At 40.2% G+C, this 13,970-nt stretch overlaps 1 protein-coding gene across 1 annotated transcript in view; it reads right to left on the bottom strand.

Annotated features, from left to right (window-relative positions):
• Positions 1 to 6,748: 6,748 nt before the first annotated feature.
• Positions 6,749 to 13,970, bottom strand: part of HS2ST1 (heparan sulfate 2-O-sulfotransferase 1) — a 76,817-nt gene continuing 69,595 nt past the window's right edge. The window contains exons 4-7 of the mRNA XM_086462831.1: positions 12,777 to 12,915; positions 9,186 to 9,283; positions 8,104 to 8,261; positions 6,749 to 7,065 (exon numbers count right to left, since the gene is read on the bottom strand). Coding sequence (XP_086318957.1) covers positions 6,839 to 7,065; positions 8,104 to 8,261; positions 9,186 to 9,283; positions 12,777 to 12,915 — 622 coding nt within the window. The 3' untranslated portion in view covers positions 6,749 to 6,838. The remainder of the gene's footprint in view (positions 7,066 to 8,103; positions 8,262 to 9,185; positions 9,284 to 12,776; positions 12,916 to 13,970) is intronic.

Consider the following 13,970-nt stretch of genomic DNA (forward strand, 5'->3'; position numbering starts at 1 on the left):
CGCAAGGAATTACGGCAATCTCGTATCGTGGTTCATATTCCTGCCTCCACGCCCCTCTGTGTTCTTTACCGACCATCCTCACAGCTGCAGATAAACCCTTTCTTACCACGGATAAACCCGTTCTTACCGCAGATAAACCCTTTCTTACCGCATCGACTGCGTGACGCGACGTGTGCCCGTGTATTCGCTCGCCGCTGCACGCTGCAGCGAGGCTGCCTTGCCAAGGGCAGCCTGTCACCGCACAAGCCTCTAGCAGCGAAGCGTTCCTTCTCCCCTTGCCAATTCTCCACGTCATGCAACGTTTTAAAAGTTATTAAATTCTAAATAAAGGAGACTAAGGATGCCAAACTCTACTCTGTGCTAAAAATGGCAATCAATATTTGTCAAGACAATACTGTCTTTAGGGCCAGAAGACCATTATTATCTAGACTAATTTTTTCTTTTTTTGGTAGAGACAGTTCATAATTTTTTCCAGTAACTCCTGCATCACCCAGAGTTCTGGTTGAGTTAGAGCATTTAAATTATCATCCCAAATTGGGTATGTTTCTCAAAATAGAACAGTGTTTTTCCTTATTAATACTGAATTTCTGTTTGAAATACAATGGGTTTTTAGTTGAAAACCACAGATAAGTTCATAGCAATAGCAGGGTGAAACAGCACATGCGTGTATACAGCAAGGCACGAACCATTTGTGAAAGCACCAGAAGAATGCAATACCTGTATACTTGAACTGGAACCACAATTCCCATGAATCACCATTTTAATCTATTTTGTTCTGAGGTATATTCTTTTTTTTTTTTTTCAATAGGAAGACGGGTAGTTGTTCTTTGTGCGATGATTTTGACAGTCGTGTTTATTATGAGAAGTTAATGTCTGCGTGCCGCAGATCTGAGAGCGGACTCAGGACCAGCGCTGCAAACGTGCAGAAAACGGGCAGAGAATGTTTATCACAGTATTTTCCATTTTTATGAGGATGCAGTTGGTTATTATGACAAGGTGAAAGGTCTCAAAGCCTTCATTTTTAGGCCACAGGTGTTCTTTGTAGAGTTTTTTTTTTAATAAAGAGTATTATTAGTCCTTTAAATTAGCTCTTATTGAAAGTTACCACATCTGCGTTATGTGGTAATGAAGCCGGGGGGAGGTCATAGCAGGGGACTTGCGCTTGAAGAAAACATCTGGACCTTGCTTTGACGTTCACTAGCAACTTCTTGTATTTTATGAAGAAGTAAGGAAATTATACCGAAATCAAATGCAAGATTCCAACAATAAATAAAATGAAAACACAGGACCTGAAAAAAAAAAAAAACACCCTAGCTTTGAACAAAAACCCCCTTTCCCTTCTTTCACTCCCCTCCCATGAATTCCAACGGATGAGATTAATTATCTGCGCAAACGGCAGCATCGATTAAAAAAGTTCAGCCCGTACCTCACACACACCTGCGACACTACAGCCAGTCTGCCTTTCACAGGAGAAGCCACTGCCATTTTAAAGAAAGCATTTTTCATATTGGGACTTTTTTCGGCTCTCATTTTGCTTACTCCCTCCGTTCAGAAAGAGGCGCAGCGACCTTAGGAAGTCCTGCACCTTTATACAGGCAATTTTTTCCTCCGCTTGCCCCCGGCTGGCAGAAGCAGAGCGCCTTTGTTTCCTGCGCACAACTACACCTCTCACTTCCACCGACGGAAGCGAGGAGAAGTCCCCCTGTGATGAAAAGCCAGCGAACTCCTCAAGCGGAAGCTGCCGAGTGACGGCACGGTGGTTCTCCACCTGACACCTGCATCTTGTCAGAACTCCCACGCTAAGAACCGCGGCCGGGGCAGCGGCTGTCCAGCTCCCCGGCGCAGGCAGCTCGGCGCGTTCCTGGGGCAACGGTTACAGCACGCACCGGGGATCCCCAGCAGGGCGGCGCGCCCGCGCTCGCTGTGTTTTCTTGGTTTCCAAGTCCTTGCTTACAAATAGAAGCGACATTTCTATTCTCCTCAGGTTCTCATACCGTACTCAGCTCTGAGCCTCTTCCAGCAGCCATGGGTCAGGCCGTGTGTTCCCCCCAGCAGCGGTTGGGATCGCTGCCGTGCTTTGACGCCCGTCTGCGGTTCTCACCGATCTCGGCTTTAATACGAACAACTTTTCGTGGACGCTCCCAGCACGCCCTCTGCAAACTCACTACGCTTCTGGTCAGAAAGCCCAGGCAGATTCTGAAGGCCTCTAAATACATTTGGTTACAGCTAAATGAAATTAGTACAGACGAGCTACACCCCAGCTCGCCCCTCCCCTCCGAAACCACAACAGCTGCAGACGAAGGTCACGATACTGTGTGACAACAGCTTCTAGAAAGAAAAAATAAAATTAATGTGAATGTGACATGCAAATATCAAGACAGGACACCAGACTTCTTTTCTTTCCCCTTCCCACTGGGTGTTTTATTTTATAGCATTTGCATTAGGTAATCAACTGAAACACTTCAACAACAGAAAGCTGGCAGCATAGTAAGGAAAAATGGAGATTATTTCTCAAACAGCTGTGACAAAATGGTTTCAAGTTGGAACAGTATTGCACAAACGAATCAATTTACGGAGGGTGAGTGGGAGCGAGCATCTTCAACATGGATTGTGAGGAAAAAAGGCACTATTCAGCTGTGTGTGTGTTTAAAAAGAAAAAAAAAAGTCATGAAGCACAATCCATGTTTTTTCAAAATTACATTCAGTACTGCTTTAGAAACGCTCACAAACCTGTCTCCTTTTACAGAAGCTACAGAAAGCCGCTGATGTAAATACCAGACAGTACAAGTGTATGAACATTTATAATTAGGCTCCAGAAAAGTCTCAGGAAGAGGGCTCTCTCTGTAAAAACTGCCGCCAAGGTTACGGAGTTGCAACGGGCTGACAGCAAAGGAAGCATCCGTGCAACCAGGCAGCCTCACGGTGACGTTTATTCTCTAGTAGTCATAAAACAGGCTCTCACTTCGAAGAGCTAAATTGGCAGTGCACTCGAATCAGGCTTGGCCACTGACTGCTTAAGCAGCTCGGTTCAGACAGCACCATCCCCGTACCTTTTTGCCATACACGCGATTAGCAACGCCAGGGCAGCTTAATGGAAGAATTTAACGGAATGTAACAGAAAATAACTGACTTTTCCCTGATACAAAATAGAACTGCTCTGAGATTATAAATCAGCAACTGTTTATTCCTGGAAAGTAAAAATAGCTAAGTATCTTCAGAAAAACTAAGTACCCAGAAAAGGCATTTCGGCCGCCCAGGATGGGCTGCTTCGCGCTCTCCCGTGATGTACAGCTACACGTTTTCATGCCTGTGTGAACGTGAAGCCAGGATCCACGTACCACCGACGGGGAGACTGCCGCAAAGCCAACCCAGAGCAAGCAGGAACGTGCACACATGACGCTCTGCACCCCAGCCATGTCTCTGCTCGGAGATGCGCTGACAAAGAGGAGCGAAATTCTCGTGGCAGGGCTGCGGAATGGTTACGGGAAGGAGCCAAAGCCACTGTTGCCCTCCTGTCAACGCTGCCCAGCGCAGCACAAGTGCTCCAGGCCTGCTGTGCTCATGGCTACGGAGCTACCAGCGTAGCTGGACCCAGCCGTTAGGCTGACATCGAGAGTTTCAACAGGGCTACAGTTTTGCACAAAATCTGGGCTTTAATTTTGTACAGAAAGTACAGAAGCGTGTAACAAAACCTACTCTCAAATACATACATACCTATGAGAGCATTTCAGCACCTTTCAAACGAACTTAGCCCTGCAAAAAAAGCCAATCTCATTCCTGTGCAGAGACTACAGTGACTTCAGGTAAAAGATCCGTGTTCAGGAGGCTGCATAGTAAGTTTACTGATCGTACAACCTGCAACAACATAAATCCATGTATTGCTGCTTTTCACTGTAAGTTGTTAAGGGAAAATACACAAGATACATTCTGTTTATATACTGTAAAATATTTTTAATACCAACAATTTGGACTGTTTCAATTTCTGAGTAGAAGATGAAAAGAGCAGGTCATTAAAAACCTGTAAAGCTCCTTTTCCTACACTGTCTTTTAGGAAATCCAAGTTGGATAGTTCTGAATTGAAAAGATTCTAAAAAGTTCACAGTTGACTTAATGGTTGAACTAGATATAAAAGTAGACAGTCTTGATTCCTTCTGTGTTCCACAGACAACAACATCTTCAGAGTACGTCAGGAGTGGATACCTCTCTGACTGTAGCTAGCATTTTAAAAGAAAATATTCCTGAAATTCTGAGTTTTCTCAACCCTGTCAATTCACAGCACAGAACAGGAAGCGACATCTGATTGAATAAAATGTGTTTTCTTATATGAACTATGAAAAATATATTGCTCTTTTGAAAGTAAAAAAAAAATTGCATTGTTCTATTGTTTTTGTTACTGAAGACTCATAATTAAGAAATTCTAAATCCTGGAAGGAAAAAAGAAAAAAAAAAAAACAAACAAACAAAAACCAAACACAACTTTTGAAATTGCTTACAGAATAGAAGAGGTTTCTGTAGACCCTACAGAAATCAGCAGAAGTTTTGCCTATTTTTTTTTCTTGTCAATACAGAAGCATTTGTCTGCACACCCATTTCATTACTTAGAGGAATATTTTAGGTTTTCACTTAATAAACTCTTAGTGCTCTCTTAGAGGTGCTCTTCCAAAAATTCTGAAGGAGAGTCAAGAAGGTAAACTGACCCGAATTATTCTGAAGGAAAACAACATAGTCAAAGTAATATCTAACTCAGAACTATCTCTGAGTGGATGATCTTCCCTGGGATTATAAATATTCATTTAATTTCAAAAAAGTTACTGCTTTGTTATGGAAATTTTTAGGTCTCCATTAGCGCCTTCTTGTGCCTGACTCCTCAGCTCTTTTCTTTAGCTAAGAAACACGTCTTCATGTGTCAACTAACACATCCTATTCCCAAACGTGTTGGCATTATTGATGACGTCAATAGACAAGAACTGGAACAGGAAACCTTATGCATGGTTCATGCTATATAAATGGTAAGCTATCAGAAGGAACTTCCCTGATTATTTGGGAAGAACAAAGAGAGATCTATTTTTAAAACTCAAAGGGAAAAATCCCAAGAAAACAAAGAAAATGCAAGACGTACTTGATAGTCTCTCATTACCCTCTCTGTTAATTGGGCTGTTGCTGTTGGCCGCAGACATCCAGTTCACAGATCATTTTCCATTTCCTTTGTTTTCATTACAAGGACAATCTTAAACTAAGCTTTCAGCATCACCCCTTAGGAATTTAAACCTCCACCACCGCTCCTTACTGTGTCTCCTCAGTGCCTTCCCCCACGAAACCCTGCGAAAAGCACTTTGAGAAAAGGCAGGTGTAAGACGTGTAAATACTCAGATCTTGAAGAAAACTCAACAGGAAACAAATTCTTGTAGTTCTCCGCTGCCACTTGCTGTAATGCAGTGGCCCCAAACATCTGCTCCCAAATTTCAATTTACTTCATCTACCAGGTGTTTCACACTGTGAACGGCGGCAACTCACAAACTTACAACAGTCACAGAAGGCGGTTACAGAAACACAACTATGTCCATCACGTTCACTGCATCTTTCTCAACCAGACTACACGTGACACTTTTCTTCTTTTTCTCTTACCATAATAAAAGGATGACGATTACATTTCAGTAAAGAGAATCCCTGGGAACATTCTGGTACTGAAGTCGGAGAGGTCATCGAAGTGCATTTCAGCCACGTCCAACAGTTAACTCAACCAGGAAGCAGATGTGATGTTTTTCACTTCACACGTAACAGAACTGGTGCCAAAACCCCACTTTAAACTAGTTACTTTAAACCTTTTGGTCCAAATACATAAAATAAGCAGTATTTACAGCATTTTACTCCTTTTGTAAATGCAATGCTTTAAAACACGTTATAAAGCACCTTAGTAAAAATATTCTACAGATAAAAGTATCGAAGTAGTAGGAAACCCCTAACCATACCACAGCTCACTAATGGAGTCATAATATGGATTCACCAATACCTCAGTTTACAATTATTACAAAGAATCCATGGAGAAACTTAATACTGAATTTACGATTTTTATACCACTGTGTAAGAATCAACTAGAACAGCAGACAATACCCACTTTCTCCGTAGTTTTCCCAACTCAGTCAGTGGTGGTGGGGATAAAAAAAAAACCCAAACAGAACAAAAACCCCACTGCTCTGATTCTGTAACTTTTTACAATATTAACGTGGAAATGATGTTTTAACACTAATGATCAGTTGCAATTTTTTTTAATAAAACCACATATATAAATATGGGCAATTCCAGCAGCAGCAGCACTTCTCAGCAGAACATGATTAACCATCCCAATTGATATCATGTGACGTGATTCACAAAAACAAAGCACAGATGTCAACCAGTTATTAACACTACTCATACTGTATACAACCAAAATTTCCATGTTGAAAGCTATGAAAGAATGACTTCCTCTTCACAGAAGTATAAATGAAAATAAATTGCTCTGGAAATTAAAAAGAGCATCAACAGAAGCATTGTTTGTTTATATTTTCAACTAGAACTGCTGTGTATGAACTGCTCTGAATTAAAGTGTAGATTTCTTCAGGTAAAGGATATTAACTCCCTCTGAAAGTATTAGTTAGATAAAAGAAATGAAGCCTTTGCCTCTGGATTACCAACATAGTTAGCCAGTATCCAACGCCCCGGAGGTGATCCACAGCCCACTTTTCTCAGATCTATAAAGAAACGTCTTGGAGGTCTACAAGCAATCTAGTTTCCATGGCTGAGGACTAAGATGACGATGTGACCAAAGATTTAGGTCCAGAAATCTAACAGTATGGTGTTCTTAGTTTGATTTAGGGTAAATCTTTTCATAGAAAAAGTTTTGAGCCAGAATATACAATTCTCCATCTTTTTCCCGAACTGCATGGGCTCTGACAAACTGAAATTGCTCCAGTGCAAATTCATAGAACTCATTCTCCATTTTCCAGATTTCAGACTGTTGTAGCTTGGCAATAGTTTCTTTTGTGGGAAGTTTTTTCTCAGTTGTTTTCCTAAGATGAGACTTCTTTCCTAAATGCAAAATGAAAGCAATAACTTCACTTTAACGTTCACGTGATTAAAAAGTGTTTACAGTCCTTTCATGGACAGCGTTTTATACTCTCAGCATGTTGATAAACTGCATTAGAAGTGACAGAATTTAATCCAGAATTGATTAAAATAGCATGCGGGGTTGGAAAATTGCAGTCTCTCTCACTAAACGTTAATGAATTTTGCATCAGTTCTTTCAATTCTTCCTCCTTACTCTAATAAACCCAGGGAATGAACACTTCATTTAGGGAACAAGATTACTCCGCATAATGTACTTGGAGCAAGATTGGTCTTTCAAAATTAATTATTTAGATGTTAATCTGGTATCAAATGTTAAAAATTTTAAAAACTGCAGAGCAAGAGACTTCTTTCGTGAGACAAAGATGACCAAAACGATGACAGCATTTTCCCTAAGAAGTGCTGTGTTGCTTAATACCACACATCTAGGCTCTACACATCAGACCCTTTCCTCCCTCTGCTTGCAGACAGAAGCCCTGCTAAGATGGGCCTTTTCTTCATCATAAGTTGCATGGCCAGCTCAACAACACTGAGCTACTAGCCATATAATGAACGTCTTACTACGACCCCAGGAAGACAAACATGTACCTGGGCCTTTGTATCCCTTGGGCCTTTCTGCACAGGCTGCATCAAGCACAGTTACGATCAGCGGGGCTTCTGAGGAAATGGAAAACTGCCACTTCTGGCCATTTTACAAACCCGAAGCCCCTGCAAGACCTTTCAAAAACGTTCTGATAAACACCTGTCACAATTTTTTAAGCGTGGTATACCTACACAACTGCCTTTACCCCAGCCTTAAATATTTACAATTCGTGTAAGGCTGGAAGACACTCGGACTGCCCTCAACAATGTGTACTGAGAGGCTTTTAAAGAGTTTGTCTTTTCTGTAGGAACATCAACCAAGAGGCAAACCTGGCAGAGACTCAAAGCTATTCATCTAGGTCAAAAGAATCCACATTAAAAAAAAGTGATAAAATCCATGGCAATCAACCATTTAAATACCTGTCCGGTACAGCTCTGTGGCACCCCTGAAGAACCGGGGCAAAGCTGCCTCCAATAACATGATAAAGTCTTCAAGCTCTTCAGTAACTCCCACTAGGAAGTATTCATTAATCAGATTGTACTTGGCTTGTTCCAAAGCCCATCTGCTTCCCACATTCCTAAAATGACAGAGAACAATTACAGCAAGTTCTGATGTCGGCCAACAATCCTCGGTCCCTAGATGGAGATTACATCATAACAGGACATTTGTATAGGAAAGGCAAGACTCATTTCAAGTTACAACCATTCCTAGCTTCATTTCCCTTTCCGGTTTCTCTCATCTGGTTTCTTATCTAAAAATTTGATTCCTCTAGTTATTTTGACTAATAACATCCCCCCAAAAAACCCCAAATGTGTGTATATGGTTACCATCTCCATTAATGCAATTTTTGGAGGATTTACATTTTCTCAGTGTCAATACTCAGTCTCCACTGTCACACTGGATACCAGAAACGGATCTGGTAAGAACATACCTTCCCTTTTGCATCCTACAAGCATAATTCTGAACTAGAAAGATATTGCAGTTAATGGGAGGACTTCCCTACTGAATGACAGGCAGAATTTAAATTGACATTTTTTCCTCCTTCTTATAGCTCTAGACAGGGTGAAAAGATAGGTTCAGAGTTCATTCCTTCTCTGCTTCTCCACCTGGCCCAGGTGTAGACAGGTCTGACCACCAGGCACTGAACAAGGAGCTCCCAAGTGGCCATTTACTTTATGTTTGGATGATCGGTATCTTTGACAAATAACTGCCCTTGATTTCGCTCAGAATTCTTCAAATCATCTATGTCCTTTTTTTTTTTTTTTTTTTTAGTTTGCTAAAGTGTTTTTTAAAGTCTGTGCCATTGTTATAAAGCATGCTGCATTGACTGATGGACACTATTTGCATCTTCAAAGGAAAATACACTACTAAAGTACCTCCTGCTTCACTCTGTCCAGTCCCTCACACTTTCCCCAACTGTGCTACGCATTCAAATGGGTTAAGTTTAGATTTCAGTGCCGATATACTTGACCAACAACTTAAGCTACATTTATGTCCCTACCAGCATTCGGAGCTGTGGCCACAGAAGAAGGGAATTTGAAGCCAAAGTTTCTCTGGAGCACAGTCTGAACCTCCAGCTGCCACACATTCATCAAAGGTCTGGAACAAAGACAAAATTCAGCTGAGCTTTAAAATCTAGTATATGTATTCACCTGGTTAGTAGCTAAATGTAACAGGGATAGAAAAACACAAGATACAACGTGAAAGGAAAAAAAAAAAGGATTTTTTTCAAGCCTTGCTTTCACGGTGTTACTAGGACAACCTATTCGTCTCAGTCAAAATAGTACTTGGACAGTCTTTTACGATTAGAACGAATGAAGAATTTGATCTTACCCGATACATTTGATATATCATTGATACAACCTTGATAAAGGCTCTATGTCAAAACAAGCACAAACAGTCTGTAAGTGCCAGTATCATTACTTTTCCCTTACAAAAGAAGTTGCTAAAGATACAGCATCAAATGCCACCAGGATTTGTGTGATACTGGGACAGCTGGATCTTTATACCAGAGAACATTGCACATTTTGTGTTTTAGACTAAACAACGTTTAATCTAAAATATTTGAAGCATTATGAGAAATCACTGCCATTTTGGAGGCGATTTTGGTTTTGGCAATCAAAAGCGGCCAAAGCGAGCTGTTCCCTGCGCAACGGAATACTCCACTCGACACCGCGCTAGGTGGACAGACAGCTGGAGCAACGCAGAGTTTCAACGGCAGTAACACAGTCACAACAAGAACTCCATTAGCATTGGAAAGAATTTGTAAATATTTTACCCAGTCACCATAAAGGAAGTGTTTATGATATTTCTAATCAAGATATAAGCCATGTATCTAGGACAGATTTTTAAAAAATTATTTAAGAACGAATAAGGAATCACACAGACAGCTTTTTAGACCGTTTCTTCTGTATAATGACAAGCTTCTGTTCGAAACAATGACGTAAAAATACATTTGCTTAATTATTTGGTGTTAGAACGTCTTTTGCTTCTATTTTGAGGTGAAGTTCATGAGATAATCTGAAAAATTTACTGATACCACGCCAAAGCCGGGATTAACCTGTGGTGTCTTGCTCCACACTACGCTTTGAGTTTAGAATAGCTCATAATGTCACGTATCGTAGATAAAAATGCAGCTTAACCAGGAAAACATCCATATGCTTTCTGTAGCACAGCTCTCTAGCGGAACTCTGCACTGATCTATCATGAGTACTCTGCAACACCAACACTTCCTAAGAACTAAATTGTTTAAATGCACCTTGTGAATGTAGGTACCAAATATCAACTGGCATCTGTCCAAAGAAGTTCTTTGCTTACACCTGCAGGTTATTTTATAGCTAACACACAAAAGCAAGCAAGTAATTTCCTAAGTAAGATGAAATAGGACAGGCCTCCTTCCCCAACGCTTACCCTCACTGCTACTTGGCTTTATTGTAAGGAACTCTTGTCTTTACAGACTCTGATCCTGCAGCCAAGCTACCGATAACTTTGGAAGCACAGGGATACAGACAGAAAATGGACGAAGAACTTTTCCATATATATGCTGTGGTACAGACTGGGAGTGAGAGGGTGTAAAGTACGTTGAGATTCCTTTCCACTTCATAAAGGAACAACTGATTTCCATTAGAAAGATTCCATTTTTGACCTTCCCTACGTTTCATTTGAAGAGCTCTTAGAGGATCTACTATAACACAGGTTAGAATAGATGTCAGTGTTACAGACACCGCGACTGGGTCAAGGCATTTTTGAGCTTAATGAGTTTTGTATCTAATGTATGTAAAACTGACACCGTCTATAACACGTACAGTTTTCTTGGAAACATCATGGAAAAATAGTATTCCCCGATTTAATCAAAAGAAACCCTAAAACTTGGCACAGCAAATCGATTTCACTTCAAATGAACTAGAGATGCTTACAGGACAAGTCAAATCTGTATGGCAACAACTAAGTCTCAGACCTAAATAAAGTGGTGTGATAGTGGCAAAATGCAAAAAAGCATCTTTAATAGAAAAACATAAAAATTATTAATGCCATGCGTTACAAACATTATAAATAGGAATGCATTTCAACTTCTTCCAGCAAAATCAGAGCTGACAGTGCAGTCTACCAAGCAGTAGCATTAGGGACTTTGGCTTAACGTTTCCCAGAAACTACCTAACAAGGCTATTTGGATTATAATTCAAAACTAAAAGAACACTGTTAAATACCACTCTTTTTAATAAGTATTAAGTCCTATAAACAGCTTGGACTCGGAGCATGCTCAGCTTTCCAACTCATTGATCTCCACCAGAAAGGAATTCCACTGACCAAATCGTGCTCCTCATGAAAAGGAACAGAGCAGGTTACAAAAGATGAGATCTTCTCTCTTTTTAAATGTGCTTTCTTGACACAGTATCACCAAATGACCTCTGTAGCCAGCTCTATGAAGACATACTTTTTAAGTTTAATTTCAATTTGTTGTGCTTGAAGCTTCCCTCTACCTACGCTGTAGGGTGTCTGGACAAACTGAAACGCAGCAGCTGAAGATGGCGCCAAACCCTAAATAAAAGGGGAGCAGTTAGTTATCAGCTGGGAAGAAAAGAGGAATGGTCTGTTCCCGCTATTTAAAAAACACTGTTTGGATGGAGGAAGCACACAAAATGATTAGTCACATTTATTAGTGGGTACTAGGCTGCATTCGGTGTGATTTTTGCTGAGTTATTTTTGCAATGTCTCTTGATATTTGCACAGTGCTACATTAAATTGTACAGAAAAATATATCAGCTTAAGAAAATATTGCCACTGAAATGTTAAAAAGCGTTTGGCTCTGTAAAGTACCAAATTCCCTTACATTTTATAAAAGGTTCTGCACTGTTCTAGCTAGTTTTATGAACGACATTCTTAGACTTAATCCCCTACTTTTCTCCCTGATTTCAGAAAAGCCCAAAGCAACATGCTCCAATGAATGTTTTACTGCAAACCACGACAGTGGATGTATAAATTCTTTCTAGAATGAATATATTTTGAAGACTAAACAATATTGCCATTCTGAAACTGTATTAGCAATCAAGGTTTGAACATGCTAACCTGAACTACTCCTACAGCCACCTAAGACAGATGAAGTCTAGAAATGTACGATTCATACTCCACAGTTTTCAAGCAGACTCTTCAGACAATTCCATTGCAGTATTTACATTAAAAAAAATAATTGTGTTGCTAATTATTGAAAAAAAAAATAAATTAAAGCCAAAGCATCAGCAGTTCTACAGCTTTTGGTGGAAAACGTATCTCAGTCTTCAACAAGAAATGATGCAGACTTCTTACATAGGAGGATAAGCTTAACTTGATACTTACAAGTCTGGATACCTGAAAACATTTTTTATTTAACTTTTTTAACAAATTGCAACATAAAAGTGAATTTATAAGGTTACGAAGAACATACTTCATGTTACACTCTGGTCCAGGACGGACACGAAGAGAAGAACAGAACTTACATAGCCACCACCACTGCAAGGCTGACAGAAGAACTATTCAGCTTTTATCAAGACACTTCTAAAAATTGTTTTCTCATTAACTTTAGTAAGAACAACATGCATCATAAAGTGTCCCTTACCTTTTTATCCCCCTGTTTTCGCCTCCGTAGCCCTGGTCTGTAATCATCTCCAAAGCGCAGAAAGTAATAATAAGAAACTAGTCGTTCTATGGGATCTCTTATGACATTTATGTAAATGGGTTTCTTTTTAACACCAAATCTAAAGTAAAAGAGGAAAAAATTGTCTTTCAAAGGCCAAATCAAAGCTTCTCATCTAATACTTAAAAGCCTGTCTCTATTGATATGACTGAAATCTATATATAGAGATGATGGAGAGACTAATGATCACTTCCTCTCACCCTCAGATCCAGTGCGTTACGTAGATGTGAATGTCAGTACAATATCAGTTTTCCTAGGATTGTGGGTTTTAGCTTTTTTTTTTTTTTATTCAAGAAACAAACAAAACTGAAATATTCTCACACAATAGATACTAAAAACGTTTCTACAACCATTCTGACTCTAGAAATGCCTTAATCAGTCCAGCGGCCACGGATGTGCAGTTTATAACAAGCACGAGGAAGTTGGCTGTTGGGTTCCTGCTCTCCGGAACCGGGCTGTGCAAGGCTGCAAGTGGTTTCCTGGCAGGTCTCCAGTTGTCAGAGACAGGAACTCTCACAGAAGGAAGACAGAGCACAGAGCCCATCCATTACCTGGGTTGGATCCATATGGCTACGCTTATTAAATACAAGCCTAAGATAGTATCTGTAAGCATGTTAACTTCTCTATTTAAAGATATAAAATTTTTCCTTAGACATTTACCCTAAGTAAATTTTGATTTACTGCGGTACAAACAGGAAGCTTGATGAAATGAGGTGGTAACCTCACAGGACACACGAGAACGATTTAAACCCCCCAAACCATTTTGTGCCCATGCTACCTTTCAATGACCTACCTTCAAGAGAGCTTTTACCACACATTCCTCAGCTTCATTTTCTTTTCCATCTCAGGCATTACCGTGGCAAATAAATATGGTATCCAAACATTAAAGAGGTTATATCACAATGGAAACTGCAAGTGTGTCAAGTGCCCTGAAGTAAAGCTAGGAGATGGAAAAAAAATTCCGTTCCCATGCAAACTGGGAAAGTGTCCTGCACTGACAGAGGGCCATTTAAGCCTCCTAGCTTGGCTATAAAACAGAGAGCGCTCGTAGTTTTAAGATGTGGTACCGTTATTGTTAAAGTGGTGCTCTGTAAATGGTAATACCAGGCACGGCTC

Source organism: Leptosomus discolor, chromosome 3 (genome assembly GCF_034619465.1).
Source record: "Leptosomus discolor isolate bLepDis1 chromosome 3, bLepDis1.hap2, whole genome shotgun sequence".
Taxonomy (NCBI): Eukaryota; Metazoa; Chordata; class Aves; order Leptosomiformes; family Leptosomidae; genus Leptosomus; species Leptosomus discolor.